The sequence below is a fragment of the Coloeus monedula genome (genome assembly GCF_965178545.1).
Source record: "Coloeus monedula genome assembly, chromosome: 15".
NCBI lineage: Eukaryota > Metazoa > Chordata > Aves > Passeriformes > Corvidae > Coloeus > Coloeus monedula.
Window position 1 is genome coordinate 15777158 of NC_138795.1, and position 26788 is coordinate 15803945.

At 46.6% G+C, this 26788-nt stretch overlaps 1 protein-coding gene across 1 annotated transcript; it reads left to right on the forward strand.

Annotated features, from left to right (window-relative positions):
* Positions 1-94: 94 nt before the first annotated feature.
* Positions 95-25748, forward strand: UBE2D2 (ubiquitin conjugating enzyme E2 D2). Its single transcript, XM_082291682.1, has 7 exons — positions 95-549; positions 9351-9414; positions 13047-13078; positions 13170-13247; positions 13332-13437; positions 23222-23315; positions 24859-25748. The coding sequence occupies exons 1-7, from the start codon at positions 526-528 to the stop codon at positions 24902-24904; spliced, it is 444 nt and encodes a 147-aa protein (XP_082147808.1). The 5' UTR covers positions 95-525; the 3' UTR covers positions 24905-25748.
* Positions 25749-26788: the final 1040 nt, after the last annotated feature.

The following is a 26788-nucleotide window of genomic DNA, read 5'->3' on the forward strand; positions in this document are numbered from 1 at the left end:
CCGCCGTATCCTTCCGCGCGCTCCCCCTCCCCCTTCTGGAGAGTTCTGCACGGCGGCTCGGCACGACAAATAGTCCCCGCAGCTCCCCGCCCCCCCTACCTCTCCCGCTCCTTCTCCTCCTCCCGCCCCGGCCTCTCCCTTCCCTCCCCTCCCCGCCACGGTGGTGCCTCCGCCCCGGGAACCGGAGTGGTGCCCGGGGGCAGCGGCGGCGGCGTGGCGGAGTGATCCGCTGCGGGCGGCGCGGAGGTAGCGCATAAAGCGGCGGCGGCGGCGGAGGGAGCGGAGGAGCTGCGGCAGCGCTGAGCCCGCGGCCGCCACCGCCCGACACCGGCCAGGCCCCGGCCCCGCCGCCCCGGGGGGCCCCGGTCCCCTCCCGCCCCTCCGCGCGCTTCGTCCCTCCCCGTCCCCTCCCCGCGCAGCCGCCACCTCCGCGCTCCTCCTCCTCCCCCCCTCCCCTCGCAAATAGTCCCGCGGGCCGCCCCCTCCCTCCGCCCGCGCCCCTCCTGCCGCCGCCTCGCGCACACAATGGCGCTGAAGAGAATCCACAAGGTAAGGGCCGAACCGGCCCGGCCCCGCACGGCCCCGCTCCCCCCGGCCCGCTCTCCTTACATAACCCGGCACGGCCCCGGGCCTGCAGTGGGGGGGGGCGGGCAGGCCGGGCCGGGCCCGCCCGGGTTACCCCCCCACCCCCCCATCCCCCGGGGCTCGGGCCGGGCGGCAGCGCAGGGGCCGCTTCCGGGGCCGCGGCCGCTTTGTTCGAGGGGGGCCAGGCCGGGCCTGCCCGCGGGGCTGCACCGCCGCCGGGCCCCTCTGGAGCAACGTGGCCCCCGGGGCCGGGCCGGGGCCGCGAGGGGGCGCCGGCGGCGGGGCCGGGCCGGGGGTGGCGGCGGCCCCGGCAGCTGCTGCGGCTCCGCGGGGGCTCGGCCCGGCCGGGGGAAGGCGCCCCGAGGAGCGGAGCGTGGCCCGCGCTGGAAGTTCCGGCGTAGCTCGTCTCGGAGCTCCGTGTCCAAGGGCTCCTCTGCCTCCCCCAGCAGCGACAAGGATCGCGGTGACGGGCAGCGGAGCGCTGAGCGCAGTAAACCTGTCACACTGTAGTGTGGTTTGCTCTTTTAATGGAGCTAGCGCTGTTCTACAGCCTGAGTCATCCCGCAGGCTTGTAGGGAAGGCTACGAGCTTCCCTTCTCCTGGAGCGGGAGCTGTGCCGTGCTCCATGTCCTGGCCTTTTGGAAAAACACTGCTGCCCAGTCCACTGTCGTCTTAGGGCAGTGTTTCCTTGATCATCAATGTCTTTTATCAGGAAAAAAATCCTCGACGGTAATTGAAGTCCACTTGTATTACCTTGGTGACTCAGGCAGGGAATTTGTATCCTTTTCCCTACAAAATGTGTAGCTGTCAGTTTGGAATCTGTACAAGGTTCAGGTGTAGGAAACATCCCTCCCATAGTGTTTTTCCTCTTGATCACTATGTACATTATTTTTTATCTAGAACCATCTGTAAGCCCACTACCTCACAGCTCACTCTGTAGCCCTCTTTGGTTTTGTTTGTAGTGTTGGGTCTGTGTTAACATCTCTGCTTTGGTTGTAGGTTACCTTGCAGGCTTTGTGAAGCTTCATGTGTCCTACTGATGAGGTTAAAGCTCAGGTGGAGAAGAAGATGGAAGAGAGTTTGAAGCCTTACTTATGCTTGTGGAATAGGTAGCACTGGGAAGGGAGGTATTTGGAGTATGATTTTAGACTGTTGGATTTTCCAGCTGCAGATCCGGTAGTGAGTTACATAAGGAAGTTGTGTTGCAGCTGAGTCTTGCTTCTCTGCAGTGTTCTGTCCCTTGTTTTAGTGGTCCTCGGGGCATTTTGAGGACTTTTCCAGTGTTTGTGGGCTCACAGGTGCTTTGGATGATCTCTTGCTCCTTGACAGTGGGCTGATAGACCTGAGAGACACAGCAGTGGATGTTGAATAGGGTAAATATGGCTCTGGGGGGCACACACAGGCAGTGCAGGGCTGTCGTGGAGAGGCTGAATCTTGTCAGATAACTCAGGAAAGCTGCTTGGTTGTAGTTCAGTGCATGCTGAGGGTCAGGAGTCAACACTCTGAGAGCACTTGTGTTTCCAGGCTGGTTTGTAAGAGGAGAAAAGCTGGATGTGTGGAGTCTTTGTTAATGTTGGATGCTTGTGGACTGACTCTTCATGCTGCTTTTCAAAAATAAAGACTCCTGAGAGATAATGGGGACTGTGTAGGGTTGAGAGTCTTCAAAGCCTTGGGAAGTAGCGAGAGCATCACCGAAGCAGTTTTGTGTGAGCTCTGCAAAGCACCGAGAGTTTCAGTGGAGTGAACGTGGTGGCTGTGGAGTAGAGGAAGGTGATGGGGCTGGAGGCAGCATTTCCACAGAACAACGTATGGGGAGGGAAGTAAATCTGCCTGTTGTAGCAGCCCAGATGCTTTGAAAGTTGGATGGGAGTGAAGCTACAGGCTGGAAGGAGCGCTCTGAGTGAGTTGCTGTGGGTGTCTCAGTGTAACTGCTTCAGTAATCATGGCTGGCTGTTTATGCTCCGGCTATTTTAAACCCCGTGGAGAGCGCTCCTATCATCATCTCAGGGCTGTTCTGGTCTCTGGGAGTGTGCAGTGGCCGTCCCTGTCAGGATAACGAGGGGACAGCCAGTTTCTGACCTTTGCTGCTGCAGCTTGTGTCAGGAGCAGAAGCCTGCAGAATGTGGATTGAGTAGGAATAATTCCAGTGGGCTCGAGCACAGAGACACGATGGGAGAGAAAACTGCTGCTTTGGCTTTTTTTTAAGGGTGTTATCAGTTATGGTATATCAGTGTGCAGGGCTCAGTCTGGCCACTGGCTCTTGCTCTTGGCAGTTTGGGTTTTTACTGAACTCCGAAGGCTTTCTGTGAGGTTTTTGTCAAAATTTTTGTGTCCTCGGATAACACAGGGCTGAGAACTTGGAAAGGAGAAAATCCCAAGAGTGAAGGTTTGATACAGTGTTACCTGAAATGGCCTCTTGTATGTTGAACTCGGCTGGGCTGCGAGAGGGGCAGAATAAGCAGTGAGCCAGTAGTGTTGTTGCCGGCGTGTGAGGCAGCACAGAAACCTGCAGGGTCCGTCCCAGTGTGGCACTGGTGGCACAGTTGCTCTTGGGACTGTACCGAGGCTCGAGCTGGGGTAACGTGTGCACACAGCAGCAGCTGTTCGCTAAGCAGATGCTCCAAAAGAGCTCAGGCTGGGTGAGACCTGCTCTCAGATTGCTGCCCGTGTTACTCACCACAATATTTCGGGCAGTGCAGCTCCAAATTCTTGTTTAGGTGCTTTTATTGGATCATGGGTCTGAAACTTGAAGTGTTTTCTTGTGAGAAGTGCTTGGGGTGTAAGCAATACTGCTAGGCAGAGTCCTTGTGGGTAATACTGAAGTACAGCAATTGAATTGGTATTTTTATATATATGTAAAAATGATCTGTTTTATCCTGAATGTATTTTATAAGATAAGCAGTGTGAAGCAATCCAAGGGTGGGATGGGAGGGATATACAGGAGGGCCAGAGTGAATGCCTTCCATTTTAAGGTTTAAGCTGAAACCCTTTGGATTCAGCCACATCCCCATCTGTGTTGCTTATCTTTAGGGAATGCAATACCTTTAACTGGATAACTAGGGCACCGTTTGGAGTTCTTTGAATGGGAGAGTGAGGAAAAGGTTAGCTCATTGTCTTTCACGGGTTCCCCTGTGTGATCAGTGGGTGAGGGGGAGGGGAAAGCAGCAGCTGTGCTTGAGCCCTGCTCAAGTAAAACACTTTCTGTAGCAGAGGAATTGGGGATTACTACTGCTTGTAATGCATAGGCCCCAAAACCAGGTGACTGAATTCTGAATTCCATAGCGCTGTTCCTGTTTAGCTGTGGAAGAGGGTGGTGGTGCTTGCTGTAGTCCTGGAGTCCAGAGCTGCCTGAGCTCCAGAGATGCTTAGGCATCACTTCTGCCAAAAGGAGCAGTGCCTGGGCGTGGGATGTGTGAGGGCAATGGTGCAGACCAGCGCTGGTGGTCAGAGTTGTCGTTGTGCTACCTGTGCTGAGCAGACCTGGTGTTATTTCTGTGCTGCCAGTTCTGTACCGCAGCCAGTGGGAGCAACTGGGTTCTTCCGCTGGGCCTCTCGCTGTGTGCGTGGAGCTGCCAGCGCAGCCCATCTGTGTTGGAGAGCTTGTGTACAGAGAATGCTGCTGCAGCTTCTGTTAGCTAGAGAGGTGTTTTGATACTCAGACTCTACACCAGGAGGAAGTTACACATTGCTTTGGTCTTCTTCCTGTTCAGACTTTGAAAAAAAAATGTAAAAAGGAAAGGTGACAGTTACATCAGAGCTTGTTTATAGCATGTGCCTTGGTTATTGCTGTGTTTCATGACTTCTCGTGCTGCTCTCTTGCCTTCTGACTTTTGCAGAGTCTTGTGAGGAGTCAGAGTTGGAGGATCTTAGTGACTTCAAGCATTGCAAAAGCAGTTTTTGTCAAAAGGAAAGGACTAAAATGCTTCTGTTAATTGTGGTGACAGCATTAGAGTGGCAGGTACTCTGGAACGAGAGTCCTGTGGGTGGGAGAGCACTTATGGACACTGTAGGGAATTGCTAGTCTGACCTTGGTGCACGTGTGTGACACTGCCTTGTGCCCAGTGCTGCTGGGCAAGCAGAGAGCAGAGCTGAGGGAAATGCCTGCTGGATACAGGCTGTGGCACCTGGCAGGGAGATGCTGCTGGTCCAGGGAAGGTGCACAGGCTCTTCCCACTCTCCTGTCCTGTTGGCCCTGCACAGGGAGCTGGCAGCTCCTCTGTGCCATGGTCCTGAGGTGAGGCAGGGTGTGATCAATTCGACTTTGGCCCTCGTTCCCTATTGCTTGGCTTTACTCTGTTGGGAGCTGGGAACAGTTCGTGGCTAAGTGGCTACGAGTTCCTTTTTGGTTACATAAGTCAGGATTTTGTAACATCTCCCTACGCTGCCTGTTGCTGAAGGGTTCAGGGGCTTCAGGCAAGTAAACTTGCTAAAGGCAGATGAAAAGCTTATTTCACTTACAGCAGCAACCTGAGGCAGAAGTTAGGTTTATAATCACACTAATGTGGTCTCTCAGTAAAGTACAGTGTGAAAGCAGCTCAAACTGGAGCAGGGTGGAAAGCCCATGGAGTTCAAGCTAAGAGGACTTTGGATAATATAGAGGGATCCATATAGTGTGTTGGAGTGGATTTGAGGAGCTCTGCTGTGTACCAAGGCTTAGTAAAATTGCTGGAGCTGACTGTTAAAGTGTGCTGGCTTTTTACTTGCCTGATTGGCTTCTTGATGTTGGCAGTTATGTTGGTTATTCTTACTGAAGGCTGTGTTAGCATTAACTTAATCCTTAAAACTAGTCTTACCTTTTGGCCAGAGCAGGTTTTACTAGGAGTGTGTTAGACTGGGGAGGGATTTGTTGTCTAGAGGAGTAAATTGGAACTTCATTAACAAAAGTCTTTGGAGTTGATAATTATAACTTGAAACATATGCAGGGTTAAACTTATGAGACTTAAACCATTTGTGTGTGATAGTTTTTTGAAAGCTTCTTGTGCAGTTTGTGGATGCCTGGATTAAGGTATGCATTAAAAGCAATGTACCAGCTCCTGGGAAGCAGAACAGGAGGAGGGCAGGCATGAGGGTAGCGTGGGGTTGAGCAAGGCTGGTGGCACTGGTTTACCTGTGAGCCTCAAGGCCTTGCTGGCAGCTGATGCCTTTCATGACTTGGGAACCACAGCTGGGGGATCTGTGGTGTAAGCACATTCCATCTTCCTTAAAATGCTTTCCTGGAACCCCTGAGTAGGGATTGGTTTGTTGGGAACTTAACAGTACAATTACATTGGGTTTTGGAGCCTAAATGTCAGTTTCTTGTGAGATTTTTGTAGCTTTTAGGGTATCTCCTTTGTGGATTTAATGGCAGTCGTTTCCTTCAGCTTGGCCTTTAGGCAGGACACCTTGAACCTTGTGCTGTGCTTCCACTTCCTCATTTTTGCTAAGGGACTCATTAAGAGTTGTGAGATGGGTCAGGTTAATGGTAGGATCCACAGCAGTGGACCCAGCCCCAGGGGTATTTTGCTGTAGGGGAGATGGCAGAAACTTTAAATTCTGTAAGATACCTTCAGCTGGAAAGCCAGCTCAGGGTGAGGCAGCCCTGGGAGCTGAGTAACTCAAACTGGAACTTGGTCTAAAGGCTGCTTGTAAATTCCTGAAGCAAAATCTGCATGTGCTTAAGGATCAAAAACTGTCTGGAGTGGAAACTGCTGTGGCTTTCTTCAGGTTTTGGCTTAATATGAGTTTGGTCAAGGTCAGGCTTGATCATGGACCAGCAAGACTTCCTGGATCACAGGGGAAAAACAGTGGGCCTTGCAACTTGGGATCCAGTACATTCAGGTTTGTAGGTGATACCAAACTGTAACTGAATCCTGCATGTGTTACAAGTTCCAGTTTTATGGGACCTCTGGAGTCATTTGTTCCAAATTACAGAAACCAGCTGGTTCTCAGAATCCCTCAACAACAACACCTGGAAGCCAAGACCTCGCTGGGCCTGATGTCAGGCTCGCGATACCTCGGGAACTGCACGGGAGCTGTAAAAGGCAGAGTAACCTCTGGGACAGGTGCTGAGCTCTGTGCAGCAGCCGTGGGTGTGTTCCTCTCTGTGTTTACCTGGTAGATGCAGCTGTGTGCTGCTCCTTTCCTGTTCCTAAACTTGGCTCTGCAGGTGTGACAAGTGAGTAGTGGGAGTCTTAGAGCAGCTGGAAGGGAATGGCATGGCATGTTAAAGGGCTCATCCATGCCCTGCCAGGAAATCCAGGGGTGTGTTTGCCTCTCCTGTAGGCAGAGGCAGCTGGTGCTTGCACTCCAGAGAGGTCTTGGGGGGTGAAGGGGAGGGGTTGAATTTGTTCTCCAAGCTGTTCTACAAAATTTGGGAAGTTTTGTGCTGCAGGGGCTTGAATCGGTGCAATACCTTTTCAAGCACAAGGAACTTACACACTGTTTTTTACACAGACCTTTTAATCTGTGATGTTTCACTCTGAATTTACAGAGCAGAACTTGAAATCCCACCTTGTCACTGAGGCAAGTGGTACAAGTGGTTGTTGTATGTCATCACTTTCTACTGAGATAATACCCAGGGCTTCAGAAAATTCAGAAATCTCCCCAGAACTGAAGATGTAGAGAGTGAAATGGTATTTTGATGAGAAGCTGCTGCTACTACCTGAGCTTCACTGGTGCCTCTGTGTCTGTTGGGGACTTACCTTGTGGTCCTTCTGTTATATCCAGTTTGGTGAAGTGGTTGGTGCATTTGGGCAGCAGGATGTAGGGGGAATGTCAGGGCAGATCTGGAGCTGTGTGTTCTCCTAACTGGTAGAATATGTGCCTAAGCTCATGTTTGTAACTATTTCCCTTTTATAGCAGGGAAGGTGCATGTTGTGTGCTCGTAAATATAATCCATGTGGATTGTGGTCCTGCATGGAAAACATGGATTTTTACAGTTGTACCTTCTGATTCTTGTGTATGCGTAGTATTGATGCATGAAATGGGATGAGAAGTGGTAAGGAATTTTATTTTAGTAAAGTGTGTTTGGGGTTTTGAATACGATAGCATTAAAAAGTCTTTTCCAGAAAATCAGAGTCCAGTACTGTTTGGAAGTGGGCTTTACTCCATACACCTTTAGAAAGAGTAGATATATTGCTATTTTTAAGTTTTCATGTCTGTTCTTGGGAATCTGTGCATGTGTAGACTCACTTCATTCTTTGTAGCCATGACTAGACTGACCCTGAGGAAGTCTGTGTGTAGGTGTCTCTGTTCCTGTGCTGCCCTGATGGTTCAGGGTGTCTCTGGGCTTGCTGATGCTGAAGCAACTCCAAAGGACTTTGTGCCTTCAGAGGACATGCTCTCTCTATCTCCAAGGAGGGAGAATGCTCTTCAGCAGGTGCTGCATGCTCAGTGTCTGCTCCTGTTCGAATCCATGCTGAACACCAAGTGGAAAAAGCCCAGCAGGAGCACTAGAAAAGCTTCTTTAGTGTAGCGTCAAATCAAGGACGCTTCCAGCTGGGCTCTCTAGAAGCTGGAAGCTGCTGAGGGCAAAACCCAAACTTGTGTGTGTGTCAGAGCCTGTGAAGCTTTCTGGGGCACTGTATCCAGAGGGGGAAATCCAGACATTTACCTGTTGGATGTGAGGCAGCATTTGTGTGTTGTGGGTTTGGTTAGTGGTGGCCTCCCAGTTCTGGGAAGTAGAAGCTGGAACTCCCAGAGATCATCTGTTCAAGAGCTTAATCACTGCCTGTAAATAACAAAAGGCCATTACATGACAAATTTCTTCCATTCCTGCAATCAGCTTGTCTTAATCATTGTACTTAAATGTTTTGTCTGCCAAAAGCCTGGTATGGGGATTCCAGTTTGGTCTGTTCTGGGAGGTGAAAAGCTGAACACACAATGGACCAGGGACAGCATGGGAATGTTTCCTGAGCACTAGATAATAGTTGTAATCCTTATCTGGTGTGTATTCAACTTTCTAGACTGAGTTAACAGAGAAAAATGGTAATATATTTGGGCCCATCATGCAAAGCAGGTCAGTGACTGAGCCAGAAATGGAGCAGGTAAAGTTTGACTTCTAAGTTTTACTCTGTTTGCACTTCCCACTAAATACCCACTTCCTGAGCAAATGGCTGATGTGAGTTACTGCTAACAGTAGCTCTATGAACTGTGCCAAAATTTTGCTTCAGATTGAAGCTTGGTATAGTTCAGGTGTATTGTGAGTTACTCACCCTGTTCAGACTCATAATAGGATTTCTTCAGAGGAAAATTTGACTGACACAGCCCCTGAAAAGTGGGGGGTTTCAATGAGGTCTGTAGGTAAGGAAGGCCTTCTGTTTCCATTCTGCCTGTGGTCTCTGATGTGCACATGTGGAGGTGAAACAGCCACAGGTGATGGGAGCTGTGGAGGTGGTAAACTGGATCACCGTAGCTGGATCAGCCTGGGAACTCTTACAGTCGAGCGAATAAAATAAGGCTGATACTGAGAGTTGTTGGATTGAGGCCATTTTATCTCTCAGTGACCCGGGGCTGGTGGAAGATACAATACTTTGGTAATGCTTGGGACCAGTGAAGGCAGACCTGACAACCCCTGTGACATGAGGATTGCTGTGACTCAGGGCTCTGGAGCCCGGACAGGTCACTGAGGCCTGTGCCAAATGTGTCTCCTGGGTTTAAGATGCAACTTTACTTTCCAGAGTCCTGGCTATTAGTTCTGTGGTGCTGCCAGAGTGCCCCTAGCAGCCTTTGAGCAGTGACATGGTTGTTTTTGAAATGAAGTGAAACAAACTCTTCCTGTTTTTTAGGAGTTGAACGACCTGGCACGTGATCCTCCAGCACAGTGTTCAGCAGGGCCTGTTGGGGATGACAGTAAGTATCTGCTCTCAGCAAGCACCTGCCCTCTCCCATGTTTTCCTTTTTCCTTCTGAAGTGTGATGTCCAGTTCCTCAGCAAGGAGAATCCCTCTGTTTCTTTTAGAGTACTACATAATACTCCACATCCTGATCTTAACTTTGCTGCTCATCTGTATCTCTAACACCTTCCTGGTGTATCAATGGTATTATGCCTACTCTATTGATTGGGCAACTCAATGCACGTCTTAAATTGCACCTTCTAAATTAACTGTTCTGGAATTCTCACAGGGGATGGTGTTAGAAGACCTTTGTGGTCAAACCAGCAAGCAGCTTCCCACAGCCTTCTGAACTCAAATACCTAAACTATACATGGTGTCTGAAAACTGCACTCAAATCAGTGTGCCCGCCAGGCCCTGTGTAAGGGACAGCCTCAGACAATCTTCTTGGCCTTCCCGTGCAAGTCTGTTCCCCTGGGCTGTGATTTGGAGTTGTTACTCTGTTCTGTGCTCACATTTTCCTGTAGCAGCTCCAATGTGGAAAAGGCTCTTAGAGAACCCTTGGAAGCTGTGACTGCAATGCCCCCTAAACAGCACACACTGAATTTGCTGTGCAGTGTGGTCTGACAAGTGATGTCAGCAAAGCATCTAGGCTCCTGAGAGAGGGGAGAGTGAAGTAGGGAAACCCTCCTTCCCTGTGCTGAGAGCTCTACACTCAGGTATCCTTTCTAAAAGGGAAAAATCAGCTGCCAAGATATTTCTGAATTACTCAGAGTAATTCAGTAATTATTTTCTGAGTTACTCAGCAGTGCTGATGTGTATAGAAAGTTACACATTCCTGTAGAAATGTAGGGCTACATTTTAAAAAAGCACTTGAAACCTGAGGGTGAAAATACTGAAATTAGTGGGAATGTTCCTGTTCAGCAGCGCTTTCTAATGAGTGGAAGCACAGCTTGGTTTTGAGAGTGTTTAGCAGTAGGGTCAAGCTTCTAGTCACTTCACAACCTATTTCTGCTTCCCAAATAGTATTTCAAAGAGGTTTGTAGTTTCATAGACAAGAAATTACTAAAATGGAGAGCCAGTCAGAGGCTTTTATTCCCTTAAATTAGTAAGTGTGATTTGTGCCGTGATAAACTACTTTGTGTTTTCCAAAGCCTTCTCAAAGGTGATAACGATTGTCTGGCAGAGGAGGTGGTAACAAAAGTTGGTGAAAGCTGAGAATGGAAAGTTACTACTGAGTACAGAAAGCTTTAAAGCACTCTTCAGTTCTCCTGGTCTGAAAGACCTCTAATGAAAGACTTTTGTTCTTGAGAGCCACAGTTTGGATGTGTGTAAGTGGATGGCAGTGGCAGCAACAGAAAGGTGCCTTCTCCCAGGTCTCCATGCTCCAGGCCTGCCACAGCTGCCTTGTCAGAGCGACGTTTCCCTGAGTTCAGGACACGCTGTGCTTGCAGAGTGCTGTCCTGTGGCTATTCCAGCTGATACAAACTGTGCCCAGCTATAAGCTTCTCATCCCTGTAGTTCATAAACCTGGGAAAGTAAAGAGCTATTCCTGCCTTGTGAACTTGTAGGAATGGGATTTTCTTGGCAGTGCAGTTTTAGCTTTTCTTCCACCCACCTCATGCCTGTGTTTTGGAAATGTGCTTGGGACTGGATGACATTGGTGTGCTTCCAGTGACTTAGCCCTTTCCAAACATGTACCTCTGCTTACCTGCTGAAAGCCAACAGCCCCCTGCCTTTGTAAATACCTCTGTATGGCTGATTTCAAAGGAAAGAATCAATTGGAACAAGCTCTGCATGACAAATCCATCTCGACGTTCACCAGACTTGTTCTGGATGTTGTGAGGATTTAAAGCTTAGGTTGAACAAGCATCTAAGTCTGGGGTGGGAGTTGAGTGGGGGGAAACACAAAACTCCCTTCTAGCTTTCAAAAAGTTGAGATTGCCTGTGGATATGTTTTTATTTCTGAGGTTTTGTTGGGTTTAAGGGAATAGTTGGTTATTTGAGGTTCTCTTTTTATTGGTGCCTCTACAGAGCAATCACAGTGAATCTCATCAGCACCTACTGGTGCTTGTGAGATTTTTTTTTTACTGGTTTTGTTGTGATTGGCTACAATCTCCTGTGGGATTTCTGCTGCCCCTTTGTCCTCTCCTCCACGTTTCTCCCTGTCCTGCTGCAGGTGACAGGGGGCTCCTGGGAAACTGTCTGAACCCCTTGAAGATGGGTGAATGCTACATGGGAGCTGCTGTCTTGGTTTCCTAATTCTGCATTGGATGTAGTGTTTCTCAAAGCCAGGCTGCTGAGAGAGGGGATATTTAAGTAGGGAAATCCTCCATCTCTGCTAGAGCTGAGAGCTCTAAGTTCAGGTATCCTTTCTAAAAGGAAAAAATGAGCTGCTAAGATCTTTCTGGATCATTTCTGAGCTATTCTTCAGTGCTGAAGTGTATAGAAAGTTACACATTCCTGTAGAAATGTAGGAGTAGATCAAAACAAATGTGTTCCAACCCAACACTCTTCTCCCCTGGCCTTGCAGGGCTGCTCCCACTCTGCTTTTTTCCTCCTTCCTTGTATGAGATCATTCTGAGCTGTAATGCCTGTACCATGTGTAATTAAAAACTGCTTGTGCTAGATGAGAACAGGTAGTACCATTCCTGCTTTTGGCCCAGGTAATCCTGACAGCTGTGGACACCAGGTGCCAGTGAAGCACAGTCACTTCCGGGTGGCTTCGTCTCTTGTGCTGAATACTTCACTTGAAACAATTGGAGTCATCTACAGCTCCCCAGCTCTGAAGGTGCTGTGTAGGTGACATCCATCCTAAGGGAAGCTTCCATGGTCTTAACTCACAAATAATTTCCTAGGCTGGTGCTCTTTGCACAGGAGCCTGTGGAGACACAGGAACCCTGAGAACTCCCCAATGTGCCTCCTACAGACTATCAGCTTTGACTGTTTTCCTTTCCAGCACAGCAACATTCTTCACAAATCCTCTGTATTACCAGGTGAAAGTTCTCTGGGGCAGATGCAGACAAATGCGGATTAACTTCTGTCCGTTTAACCTGAAGTGTGTCCTGGCACATCCTGTTCCAAGTATGGAGCTGACTGTCATTCCTCCATTCTCTTAAGACATTTCTTTCTGCTGCTTCAGTGAAATCTTGAGGCCTCTCTGGAGATTAGGCTTTCACATTGTGAGGACACCACTGGTTTAGGTCACCTCTGTATGTGTGGTTTACACAGAGCTTGGGCTTCCTGTCTGTGTGTCCCGGGTCTGAGCAGGAGAGCAGGTGTGAGTTCATGCTAGACCTTTGCTGTAGCTGGCTTGAAGAGGGCAGTCATGGGTGCTGATTCATTAGAAACTACAAAGTTTAAACTCACATTTTTGAGTCTGAAAAGTTGCCTAGAACTGTGTGGATTTTTATTGTAATGGGATTTTTTGCAGGGCACATGTGTCGTACCACAGCAGTCCTGGAGCAAGGACCAAGTGACTATGGAGTGCTGAGTGCTTCACTCTGTCTCTCTTTAATTCCTTGGCTCGCTTCCCTGCGGCCTTTCAGAAGGCTTTGTTTTTAAAATAGACTTTTCTGTGCTGCTTTGTCTGGAAGAAAGTAGATCATTACTTGAGCTTCTCCAAACTGAAGTAAATCTCTCTCTTTTTCAGTGTTCCATTGGCAAGCTACAATAATGGGACCAGTAAGTATGAGAGAATTGATGTTCATGGCTTTTTATGACTGGTGGTCTTGTAGTAACTCCTCAAGCTGCAATGATTCCTTTTCATTAACAGAATGACAGTCCCTATCAAGGTGGAGTATTTTTCTTGACAATTCACTTCCCAACAGATTATCCCTTCAAACCACCTAAGGTGAGTGGCTTCTGCCATAAATCTGTTACTGTGTCGTGTTACGTATATTTATGAACCTACACTGAAATTTTCCTTCTTCTGCAGGTTGCATTTACAACAAGAATCTATCATCCAAATATTAACAGTAATGGCAGCATTTGTCTTGATATTCTACGATCACAGTGGTCCCCAGCACTAACTATTTCAAAAGGTACCTCCAATGCTTATTTCATTTTACACTGCTAAAATGAAGTACTGATTTGGGATGTAAAAACTGCTGCATTCCTTCTGGATTCCACCATTTCTGTGGTCACTGCTTCTGTCCTGTGACTCTGCATGGAGCTTGCAGCCAATTCCTGAGCACGGGGTGCTTGGGACATCCAGCTTCCCTGTGGCCATAGGGAGATTCCTCAGCTTTGCCAGTGGATCAGATAAGTCTTACTACACTGAGTACATACTCCTACCACCTCACCTCAGAACACTTTAACTAAAAGTATATATAGAATTGAACCTAGTGTGTGACAATAGAAGACTTTAATGTTCAAAATACACCCAGAGTAAAATATGTAAGGGAGCAGCTGTGGCTTTTAAAGAACGGTGAAGTTTTTAATTCTTTGGCATGTTAAAAAGAATTTCTCTTTCAAGGGAGCATCAAAACTCCATGTTGATAATTTTTTAACAGAACTTCCAATGGTGTGGACTACTGAAACATGGTTTAAAACTTACCTAGCTTGAACAATATAAAATAATTAGCTAATATCATCTTGGTCCCTGTGAACTGTTAGCTTGTGGGGCACTGGAATATAGCCTTTGCCTGGTAAAACAATATTCATATTTAATGTAAATAGGAGGCTTTAAACACCTTGAAAGAAGACCCAGGTTGGAATTTTTTTGGCTATTGAAACTGTAGATTTACAAACTGTGGATCACGTTTGTAGGTCTAGCCACAGCTGTTTAGGAATATTTGGAGTCTGTCCTGTGCGTGATCATGTCTTGACCCTTCTATTCTCTATCTTCACACTGTCCTTGTAATCAAATGCTGCAGTTGTCACATTGATTACATTGTCCTTCACAGTGTCCCTGCTCTGAGGCTCTCCTGTTGCCTGTCCTTCTCTCCAAGTACATGTGATATTCCCGGGCACTTTCTGGTTCAGACAGGTGTTTCCTGGTACATCCCTTGGACATCATCACTGTCTGCCTTTCCCTGAACCCACAGAAGTTCCCACCTTCCCTGTCCAGCTAAAGGCATTTGTAGAAGCAGATGGAAAGGCAAAACAGTATCTCCTTGTCTCTTGTTAGAAGTGAATCTGCTTGTGAGCAAGGCTCAAAGCCTTGAAAGAACTGAATAAATGGTATCAGTGAAGAAAAAATGATTGTCAGGTTGCTGCAGTTTCCTTGTAAGTGCTCAGTCAGTACTGGCTGCTCTTAGAAGCACCAGGCTAGCCCCAAACACTGATGTCTGTTCTGGTTTGATTTAATTGCTGCTTAACTGGAGAAAGTGCTGTATTGTTTTAGGGAGTCTGAAGTGACCCATATGGGTGGTGGGGTGATAGCATGATTGAAAATACCAGAAGATAGACTGGAATTAGGACAATTGGGAAAAGATGGGGCAAGAATTTAAGGGGCTGCTCCAGGGTGGCAGTGAACTGCCTATTAGTGGCTGTCAGCTTTAATCACTCAGAAAATACTTTCTAGTGTTAATTTTACTGCCCAAATACAATTGCAGTATGCTTTTACATCTCAGTCTCCTTGTGTGTTCTGCTTTGAACTCCTTTTTTCTTACCCTTTTCAAACTGTATCCTTGTGACTAAGCTGGAGTAAGCCATGGCATCAGGGTGGCTGTTCTGTGCCACTTTGCCCCTTCCAGTGCCCGTCTCCCTCCTGGGTTTAGGGGGCTCTGTAGTGCTGATCACTTCTCTCATTGCAGACCAGTTCACCTGAATGCCCACACTGTGCTGCTGCACACAGCACAACATCCACACGGCTCTAACCTGGGAGAAAACCTTGTCCTGGTTCCCTTGGGCTACATTTACTGAAGGAATTAGAGCAACAAAGCAAATTCTTAGAGGCAACTTTATATGAACTGGGAGTACTTTCCTCAGTATCACAGGGATGTCCTGTCAGAAAGCAGACCTCAACTTCAGAAGCAAAGAGCTGATATTTAGAGGAAGTGTTCCCATCTTGAACAAATGAAAATGAAGTCCACAAAGGCAACTTGAATCTTTCAGGATTGAAATCTTGTGTTCAGTCAGATTAGAATGTGTCGTGACAGACTTCAAGGATGTTTCAGCTTTCTAGTAACCGATCAGCCTTATCAAAGAATGAATGTTGTGTTAGCGGGAAAAATTGTGGGATTAGGTAATTTAGGGTGAGTAACAAGATTTACAACATTCAGCAGTAAGCTCACATCCCTTCCAAAGCAGCAGTTTATTGTTTGTAGTGTAGATTTCTTAGGGTATTTCTTAAATTGTGCCACCCTTTAAATTGGATGCTACTGGGAGCAAGCTGTTTGAATTTGAAATCTGTAAGCAGATAACTCGGAGCACGGCTGTAAAAAAAAATGTACTTCCTACTGATGGAGAAATCTGGGAAGACTAGAAACAGTCCTTCTAGGAAAGATCTTACCATGCACAGCTTCCTTCTGAGGCAGCACTGTCAGCAGCTCGCTGTTATGCTCACAGTTAACGTGTGGTACCTGAAGATGTTTTTCACCTTAACCTGCAAGGAGAGAGGGGAAGGGGTGTGCAGTGACTTCCTTTGGGTTGAAAGTGCCACTTTTTGGTGGAAGGACTGAAAAATCATGTCAGTGCTACTTAATCATTCCAATTCAGTGGTAAAAGTAGGGGTCTTAGCACCTCAGACTCTGGAGCCAGCTGTCTGTAAGCAACTTAATAAAGTGATTGTGGCTATGATAGAGGTGATAGCATTTTGGGGTTTTGTTCTGTCCCTCCTACAATTGTTAAAACAGCTAAAACTTGGGAGAACAGCAGTGACTGTCTCAGTACAACAGCTGACTTGCTTATATTAGTAATTCTGAACTCAGTGTTCCCTCAAGAATACATACTGGAGAATAAATAATCTCAAAATACAGTCTTAACCACACCTTGGTGGGTAATTTGAACTCCAAGGCTTAAGCAGAATGCGTAGGCTTAAATTAAAAACATTCTCTCCAAGTCTGCATAAATAAGAATCCCTGTTGCCTGAAACAGGAGAATGAAGTCTTTTAACATTATTACAGCTATTCTCAGCCATTTTGGGGGGAAGAACATGCTTTCTCCTGAATTTGGCAAGTGGCTGTGCAAGAGTTAATCCTGGACTAAAGCACTTCTGCAGTGAAGGTTGGGCTGATCTGCTGTCCTGTTCCACTTCTGCCCGTGTTTTGTAATGAATGAATCATGGAGCCTGAGTGAATGTGCTGGAGGGCTCTGTGTGGTGAGGGGCAGTGAGTAACCTCAGCCTCATTCGTGCAGGACTTCAGCTCCCACTGTCCAGACTTCCGTGCCTGGTGCAGCATGGATTTTCTGTGATGCTGCTCTTCATGAATCACTTCACTAAGACTTGCTGGAAGTAATACTACCCAGAGATTGAACTGCACACTCACAGTGCAGTTTCAAAATCAGGAAGTTGGTTTCTGATCATCATCTTGGCTTTTAGTTTGCTCTTTGTAGAGTTTACCCACATAACTGGGGGTGGCTTTGTCACAGAGCATGGGTCAGTCTCAAGCTGTGCTGAGTTGGGCATTCTGAGGAAAATGCCCATTTTTATATTTCAATTCTCACAATTGTAATGGAGCCACTTTTGCAGTTTCCCAGGAGTTACCCTTGCTCCAAAGAAGACTGTATGAGGAGGAGTGGTGCCAGCAGGGCTGTGATCCTTTCCCTCTGTTGGGCACGAATGAAGCTGTGTCTGGAGCATGTGTCCAGTGTGGGCTCCCCAGGAAAGGAGGGTATGGATGTACTGGGGAGAGCCCAGAGAAGGGCCATGAATGCCAGGGAGGGACTGGAGCATCTCCCATTATGAGGAGGACAGGCTGAGAGCTGGGACTGTTCAGCCTGAAGAAGAGGAGGTTCAGGGGGGATCTTCTCAGTGTCTATAAAATACTTGAAGGGAGGATGTGGAGATGACAGAGCCAGACTCTTCTCAATGGTGCCCAGTGACAGGACAAGAGGTAGTGGGCACAAGCTGAAGCACAGGAGGGTCTCTGTGAACAGCAGGAAACACTTCATGTGTTAGTTTTACTGTGAGGATGCTGAACACCAGCACAGGTTGCCTTGGGAGGCTGTGGGCTTTCCCACCTTGGAGATACTCAAAAGCTTCTGGACATTATCACAGACAACCTGTCTTAGGTGGCTCTGCTTGAGACAAGATGATTTCCAGAGATCCCTTCCAACCTTAACCAGTCTGTGACACACTGGGCAACACTTAACTTCTCTTCTTTTGTCACTGGAAATTGTTGAACTGACTTAGCAGGAATGCAAGTTGCTTTGAAGCCAGAAGTTTAAACTGCTCAGATTTAAAGGTACACTTCCTGTAAGGCTGGGGAAGACAGCTGGAGGAGTTGGAAATGGGGTCGTGGTTAAGAAATAGGATTTAACTCAGGCAGAGTCCAGAGTTGCTTTCATTTATTTGGATGCATCTTACCTGTTCACAGTCAGGAGCCAGGTATATGAACCTGTTGGTCAGTGGTGTTTTCAGAGTGTTTAATGCTGCAAGCTTAACATCTGTTGGTGCTGATAAAGCTTTGACAACTGTATGTCTCAAGCTTCAAGGGTCTGGGGCCTGAAACTCAAAAAACAGTGATTGTGTAGGAGAATGCTCTTTCCAGTAGTCAGGTTTTTTGCAGGTTTTGAGGACTAGAACCGAAGTAGCAGTGGACCTTGATGTGGAAGCTGCCAGGCTGATGATCAGTGAAGGAGCCCTTGCTGGTGTGAGAAGCAGGGACAGCTGGATGAACCCTTCAAAATGGAATTAAGAATTCCTCAGTAGTGTTGCATGTCCAAAGCTCCCATTTCTGCTGGCAGAGGTGTCTCCCAGCATACCAGGCTCACTTAAAACCTGAGCTGACAAATGGTTACATTCACACTCAGAAACTGGGCTGGAGCAGAAGCACAGCACTGTCTGTCAGAGCCCATGGCCTGGTCTCCAGGAGGTGACAAATCGCTTTCCTTGGAAAGCCCCAGCACAGTGTTTGTCATTCACCCAGGGCAGAGCAGGTGGGGTGGGCTGCTGCCATTGCTGTGAACTCATGATGGCCAGGGACTGATGCTTCCCTGTTTTATCCAACTGCTGTGTTACTGCACGAGCTTTTCCAGTATCAGGTGGTCCTGATACTCCTGTGTGACTCCAGCCAGGATGGAGAGCTGAGTGTCTTCCTGCTGTCTGGACAGTCTGGCATGCAGAGCAACCATCTCAGCACCTTCTTGGTACTGTAACAAACATTTTGTTGGTGCAGTCTCTCTGCCTGCTTATAGATGGACCTTTACTCCTAGATGGATTCTAAATTGGCTCCTCTTTGGAGAGCAGTAAGTGCACCAAACAGCAGTTGGATCAGAACACACCAGCTGCTTCTTCTGGGTAGCTCATTACCTTGGAAAAATAAGTGCTTTTTATCTCCCTTCTGTGAACTCAGCTGGAGATTCCATTGCTGCTCAGTTGCTTTTCCTTACTCTGAAGTGCCCCATGGATGAGTGCTTTACTGGAGCAAGTTTGTTTGGAATTCCAGCTATACTTAAACAGCAGCATCTGTAGTGGTTGGTACCCTGTGCCAAGGGGGTGGCTGGAGTGGTGGATATTGGACCAGTCAGGCTTTGCAGACAAAGTGAATGATTTGGGGTTTGTGCTTTGGAAGATGAGGATCAGCTGCTTTTAAGAGTCTCTTCACCTCTGAGTTCCAGGAGCTTTAACATGCCTCCTAAATTTGGATGTTCCAGTAGCCAGATGGGCTTTAAATTGTGTTCTGCACTGCTCATTTGGCTAGTGCTGGAAGGACCTGTGGAGAGCTGACATCACAGATTGTCCTGACTAATGACTGAGCTGGTTCATAGCAGAGAAAACCCAGCCATGAATTTACATACGGAATTTGCATCTACCCACACGCTCAGTCTGAGGCGGGGCAGAACCAGGAAGGTGCAGCTGCCCATTGAGGGTGGTGGGCTGACCTTGGTGCTGTGAGAGCACAGCAGAGCAGCTGCCAAGGTGGGTTGTGCACTGGAGAACTGGAGCTGGGCTTGTTGACAAGCTGTCAGTGTCATGATTTTCAGCACAGAGGAGCTGCCTGGAGAAAGAGTGCCCGTGAATTTCAGAGTGTTATGTGCTTTGTAAAGGAAAGTCTTGCAGTGGAACTTGGATCCCAGTTGTGCAGTGTTACACTGGTGGACCTTATTTTGCATGTGACTCAAGCAGTCTTAAGTGTTCAGTGCTCATTCTGCCTGATGAGAATGCATTTCTATCATTGCTCTGTGGGGAAGCTAAGCCCATTTTCTAGAAGCACTTTGTTAGCAGCCCTTCTGCTTGATGAGTTTGGCTCTCCCAACTCCTTGGTGTTGAGAAGTACCTGGTCTGTGCTAGTCCATGGCATCAGGAAGCACACTGAAGAGTAAATTGTATCTGTTGTCTGCAGAGATAGATGGGGAGTGTAGTTGGAGGGTTGGAGGTCAGGAGGCTGCCTGGTTGGTGAAATAAAACAAAGCAAAACCAATTTTCGAGTGAAAAGGAGCTTTAAACTAACAGTGGTTTAAGTTGCCTAGTGTTCTGCTGCAGACTGGACAACTCTGACAGCTGAGAGTGATGAGAAATAGTTCTGTACAGAGTTACTTCAAGGGATGAATCCCTTGAGTCAATGGCAAGTAAAATTTATTTTGCTATTACTGAGAAAAATCCAGACTTGAGTTCAGAGTGCACGCTTGTGGTACATCCATGCCAGTGAGAGACTTGAAGGGATACTGCCCAGCTGATTATGCTTTGCCTGTGGCCATGCAGGATGTTTAGGTGTGAAGTGTCACTTACCTGCCTTGTGCAGTATTCAGCCTGTTTCTATGGTTCCAAAACTTTTTGAGAATTCTCTTTTTATGTCTAGTATTAATGTTGTAGTCATTTGACTAGTGAATGTCAAGGCTTTGCTGTGGAATTCACTGCAGTAATACTTGATTGCAGAGGGAGGTGGCTTGCTGAGTCTCTTATTCCACAGTGTTGGTTTAACTCGTTACTCTGATGAATCAAAACTCTCTGATACACAGCTGACATTTGTAAGGGTTGCTTCCCCTTTACCCTTGTACTTGAAACTTTGAGGTGGTGCCTTTTCCAAGGGGATTTTCTGTATGTTAGTTGGTCTAAAATGTGTGTATGTGCAGTGTTCTAGTGGAAAGCCTCAGGAGAAACTTGCAGAATTGATTTTGGACAATAGCTGGGTTCAGCAGGATATTAAAATTAAACCAGTTTAGTTAAAAATGCTTTTTTTTTTTTCCTGAGGCTGTACAGATAAAAAGGGAATAATGTGAAGTCACCAGCAAGAGTGAGTGTAATGAGAATAGTTTGGAATAATGAAGACTTAGAAAAATAAATCAAAGCAGTTGGCAGTGCAGTGAATGTGGCAGTGCAGCTTGAAGCTAAATGATTGTGCCCATTTTTATTCAATATTTTTGGAGTGATACTGAAAAGTGAGCTGCTAAGTGTTGGGAAAAGGGGTGTCAGGGTGGGCAGAGAACAGTGGACAGACCTGCAGCGTGGTTCTGCTGATGCAGGCTGAGCCACTGTGTTCAGAGAAGTCCTTGGGTTGTTAAAGGACCGTGATAAGATAAAACTTGAGGGAATAGTTACAACAGTTGACCAGAAAACTTTGATTGGATTTCCTTTGCATTCTGGTGAAGGCAGGTGACGGATTGGACCTGCCTTGCTCATCCGACAGCTGAAGAAACTTCAGTGACCAGAGCAGTGGAGTCTGACAGACAGAAAGAAATGAGCTACAGGAAAATTGCTGGAGAAACAGCTGCTTTGAAATGACACTGATGGGGAGCAGTGTGAGCTGACTGGGTGTGAGGTGGCAGAGAGGTTCCCATTGAAAACTAACATGGGCTTTACTTGATTTATGTGGGGGAAAAGAACTGGTGCCAGATCTGTGCTACAGGTGCTAAATGTGCTGTGTGCCTCACTAAGGGACAGCAGTTCAGGACCCTCCTGCAGGCCTCCTTCACACTCTGAAGCTGTGCCTGAGAGGGAGCTCAGTAAATGGTCCCTGTGTCAGTTGATGGTGGAGAATCATTAAGCTCTTAACTCTCACAAGTGTACTGTGGAAAACTGGGAGAAAAGGTTGCTCCTTTTTCTAGAACCAGAAATACGTTCACCTAAACCAAGACCAGTTTATTAGCAAACTTGTTTTAGAAGCTTTGAACTGGGAATTGATAATTCATTAGTGAAGGGTCTACAGAAACAGGTGGGAAAAATGAACTAAGTGGCTTTGTTCTTGGTGCTCACAACACTGAGCAACTCGCTCAATTTAGACCTAGGGAAGCTTTCACTCCTGTCCCACTTAAAAAAAACCTGAATATCAGACCTGTTTCCATCTTCTCTCTGGAGGATGGTGAGGCCCTGGCACAGGTTGCCCAGAGAAGCTGTGGCTGCCCCAGCCTTGAAGTGTCCAAGGCCAGTTTGGATGGGACTTGGAGCAACCTGGGACATGGGAAGGTGTCCCTGCCCATGGCAAGGGGGTGGAATGAGATGGGCTTCTAAGGGTCTTCCAACCCAAGCCATTCTGGGATCTGTTTTGTTGCCTCTCTTTTAACCTATTTTAACTCCTTTGTTGGTTTTTTGGGCTGCATGCTGTTTCCTTTTAGAATAGATAGCTCTTCCTCCTGCAAGTGGTGGAAATTGGAGCCAGATTTGTGTTTAGTGTCTTCAAACTCCTCACTCTTGTCATCTGCACCTTGCTTGGAGGCTGCACTGTGACAACTGCTTTGCTGCAATTGGTGAAGGGACATATGGAGTTGCACTGTTTGATCCAAACAGGCTGAGAGAAGGGAATGTTTGGCATTTTTGGGAGTGGGGCAAGATGTCCCTGCCATGCCTGGTGTAGTGTTGTCCCAATATGCTTTGCTTATAACTTATTGCCTTCTCCTGCCTTCTCTGCAGTGAGTGTAGGAATGTCCATGTGCTATTTGTGGCTTTGCAGCAGTGTCCTGGCTCCTTGTATGGATGAGGGTTGTCACTCTGCTGAGCGAGTTGTGCCTGCTGGGGTATATACACTATGTATTTACAGTGAAACACTCCAATTCTAGGCGTTTGTGGTGGTAGCAGTGCAAGGAGCTGGGCATGCTTGGGTCATTTTGAATGCTGTTCTACACTTAATCCATTCCAACTCTCCTTATGCTTGGAATTAAGTTTCAATTCACTGCAAGACTGGCTTATTTTTAAACAGATCTTCAAGGCCAGGTTGGATGGGGCTTGGAGCAACCTGTGCAGGTGGAAGGTGCTCCTGGCCATGGCAGGGGTTGGAACAAGATGAGCTTTAAGGTCCCTCCCAACCCAAACCATTCTGTGATTCTTAAGTAGCTGTGAACAGCCCTTGCTTCCTTCATCTCAGCTGGACTTGTCTGTTGTTTGACTTTTGCTTAGTGCTTCTCCAGGTCATCCAACAGTGAGGTGTCTGCTTTAGGGAACAGCTGAATTTTGGGTGCAAAAGCAAAGGATGTTTTCCCAGAGGACTCTCAGGTACTGGGCTCAGGCAGAGCATTTCTGCCTTGTGGTTTAAGGCTGCTGCTGGATACACCTGTCCAGGAGGTTACTCATTGTGATACTGTGGTCATGAAAAGTTGTGTAGTTCACTGGTAAAAGGAGGTTTTTCAAAATCACTCAGCTGAATTATGTGGGATTGGTGCTCCTTGGCAAACTTAAATAAATGCTGCTGATGCTACTGGCTGAAGGGGAAGGAAGTGCATGGGCTGACTGGTGCAGGTGTCCTCAGCTGTCCTGGAACTAATTCAGTGTCTCTTTTCTCTCCTTAGTACTTTTGTCCATCTGTTCTCTGTTGTGTGATCCCAATCCAGATGATCCTTTAGTGCCTGAGATTGCACGGATCTACAAAACAGATAGAGAAAAGTGAGTATGGAAGCCAAAACCCATGGAATTTGACAGGGCAGAATCCACACTTACACTGGAAAGGGGAACTCTGGGGACCTGCTTCTTGGAAAAGAGTGAGAGTGAAAAAAGGCAAATCAAAGCTCTAACTGTGGTCGTTTCAGAGATTTTTTTGGTTTTTTTCCTGGGATGTATATATATAGTGCCACCGTCTGAGCTGCTTTAATCCCATGTAACCACCAGAGGGAGAGCAAGTTACTCCAACGGGAGAATATTCCATGGCAGCTCCTGGGTCTGGAGTCATACGAAGAAATAACAAAAACTCCCTGTTTTGCCTTCAGTTGACAACACAAGGGAAGAACCAGTGGTGTAGAAGTGGGGCAGGAAGACTCTCAAGCAAGTATAGAGAAACTTCAGTGCTGACAAGCACTTCAACAGTTTAGTGATGTTGTAAATACTTCCTACCTCACTCTTCCCTTCCAGATGTGATCAGGGAAGGGAAAATAGTCCACAGGTTTGCTTTCTCTCCTGTATACTTGAGGAGCAGTGTTAGAGAAGTTTATGTATCCTGGTTTTGAGAGCTGCAAGACCAGCATACTTGGAGACACAATCAACAGTGATTATCTGCAGTGTCAAGTGTGCAGGACTCCTTTCTGTTCTTCCCAAAAATAGGGAAATAAATTTCAACAGAAGTACTTGCTCCTTGGGTAGTCTCTGAGCAGTAATGTGAAGGAGAGAGTTAGTTATGAGTGGATTGTCAGATTGTTTAAGCTGAGGAACATTTTCTACAGACTAGATTCCAACACCAAACCAACTTGGTGTATGTAACTATAGGAAACTTCAGGCTGTGTCTTACTCTACAAATTCTGTAGAATATGAACAGCTTGCCTTCTGTTCTCAGAGAGAAGCTTTCAGCAGTGCAGTTAATCACACAACTGCTTTTTTTTACAGAAGTATCCTGAGCTTCCCCTGGCTGTAGAGGGCATTTGGGTGCGAAAGCTACAGATTTCTTGGGAATTGAATTATATCGTGCTTTCAGAATAAAAAGATTCTGATGGACAAATCATTGTGTCCTGACAGTCATCAAAATAGCAAAGTGTGAGGAAGAAATAAGGCTGTTGGGGTTTAGCAGATGAGTTGACGGCAGGTACTGGGCTTAACTTTGAAGGGAAGCAGGAGATGGGGGAACACATTAATCTATTTTCCAGAATGACCAAGGGAAACCCTACAGTAACAGTTGCCCCGGGGACACAGCAGATGGGGCTGGGGGAGGCACAGATAAAGCCTTTCTGAAAATCCTTTCCCCTCAGCCCTGTTCTAGCTCTGTTTTGTGCCTTCAGTCACAAAGATCTCATATTCCTGTTGTAAATATGACCAGGTATTTCTTTTCCATGAAGCACTGTGGGCTTTCTTGTTTCCCCTGTTTGCTTAATGTTTAATTTTGCTCTTAAATTTTACAAACTGATAATAGTACAGTGATTTCATGCCATGTGTAGACTAGAGTGCTGGAGCTGAAATACTGTGTGGATGCCATGTTAAGTAAATCCTCTTTTTATACATACAGGTACAACAGAATAGCTCGGGAATGGACTCAGAAGTATGCGATGTAATTAAAGAAATTATTGGATAACCTCTACAAATAAAGATAGGGGAACTCTGAAAGAGAAAGTCCTTTTGATTTCCATTTGACTGCTTTCTATGAGCCCACGCCTCATCTTCCCCTGTGCACATGTTTACCTGATACAGCAGTGCTGCGTGTTGTACATACTTGGAACAACAAACTAGAAATACTGTATTTCCCCGTACCAACATTGACTCCTAGCAGAGAAGTGTGTGTGTGAAAAGCTGGTTCTTCAGTCATAACTTTGTGAGCCTAAAAGCATTCCTTGATGAGTTAAATTGGGAAATCGAATGGGAATGGGGAGAGTTCTGGTGCGTTTCAGATTTTTTTAGGGACAGTGTTGCTGATCCATGAAGGATTTTAAGTGGAATCCTTTTAAACTCATAACAGTTATGAAAAGCAAGGTGAAGAACTTGAAGCTGTTTCTGTATTCATTTTATTCTGAAGGACCTACACCTTAGGTAAATGTTATGACCAATGAGAAACTGTACCCACATCCTGTGTTTAAGGTCTAAGTTTAACCGGTCACCATTTAAATGGATTGGAGCTATTAGTGCATCAAGTGATGTTGATTTGTTTCAACTCTCTCCCTCCCTTCATACTTTTTTTGGTTTGTATGTGGTTTCTCAGTTAATACCTAGCTAATAGCTCTTATTTTTTCTTAAGTTTTTTAACTGCTTAGGTCTTTCTGGATGTAAGGGTAAAAAAAAAAAAATATCCATATGACAGAAAACTTGTGTGTATTTAAAGACCCAACTGCTCCCCTGGAGCTTGTACGTTCAAGAATTAATTAATCTGTGTAATAAACTGATTACTACAGTCATTACATATAACTTTGTGTGAATAGGCTTTTAATTTTCAGGGCAGTTTGTTACAGGCTTAAACTAACGGTGGATTTCTCTAAAAAAAAACCTTTTGGGCTGAAGTTGTGAAGCAGTTTGGTTTGCATCACACAAGGCACCTGAAGAGGCAAACAGGAGCTTGAGCACTTAGATGAAATCAGGATGTGTAGTGTGCCAGGAACTTGACTGTTAAACCAAATAAGCAGTTTACTAAATGAGAATCAGAGTGACATTTTACAAAGCCTGATGGTATTACTCCCACTTGCATGGGACCTAACACAATGCATATGTACTGTAGGTAAGTGAAACCTTATGTAACTAAAAAAATGGATGTAAAAGGGTAAAAAAAAGAAAAAAACCTACCAAACACATCAGCACAAACTTTCATAAAATGTAGCTTTTACATAATTACTTTGCACTAAACATTTGCAAATGTTCATACAGTTTTAAATTGTACTTGTATATGTCTCTTTTTTTTTTTTTTTTTTTTTTTTTTTGGAACAAAGTCTTCACTTGAATCTAGTGAAAAAATGTAGTTTGAAACTTTTCTTTGTATACAAGTGTATTTGCCAGCATCGTTGGTGTGACAGTAGGTGAGTCTGCAAGTTTATCTCCTCTTAGTAGAATTGTAACCCAAGCCATCGGGCAGGAGAGGCTGGAGCCGCTGGCTCTCCGGCCACAGGGTCTGTCCCAGCCATTCCCAAATGCATCTTGACACTCTTGCACAAACGAGGAATAAATGTCCACTGCTTTTGGTCTAAATCTGTTCCTCTTGTCTCATCTCTCGATGTCCTGGTGTTGCAGTGCTGGGCAGGTGTGAGCCCTCCTGCAGGGAGCTGTGTCCCTCTCCAGAGGCACGAGGACCGCGCTGCTCTGCTGGCCTGGGGACAGTGCGGCTCCAGGGCTGGAGGAGGAAGGGGAGCACGTGGCCCACTGGCTGAGGGACACTGTAGGGTCACAGGGGAGGGGGGAGAGATTGGTGAGCAGGGCTGCAAACCTCGGGTTGGGTCACCTGAAACCCATGGCACTCA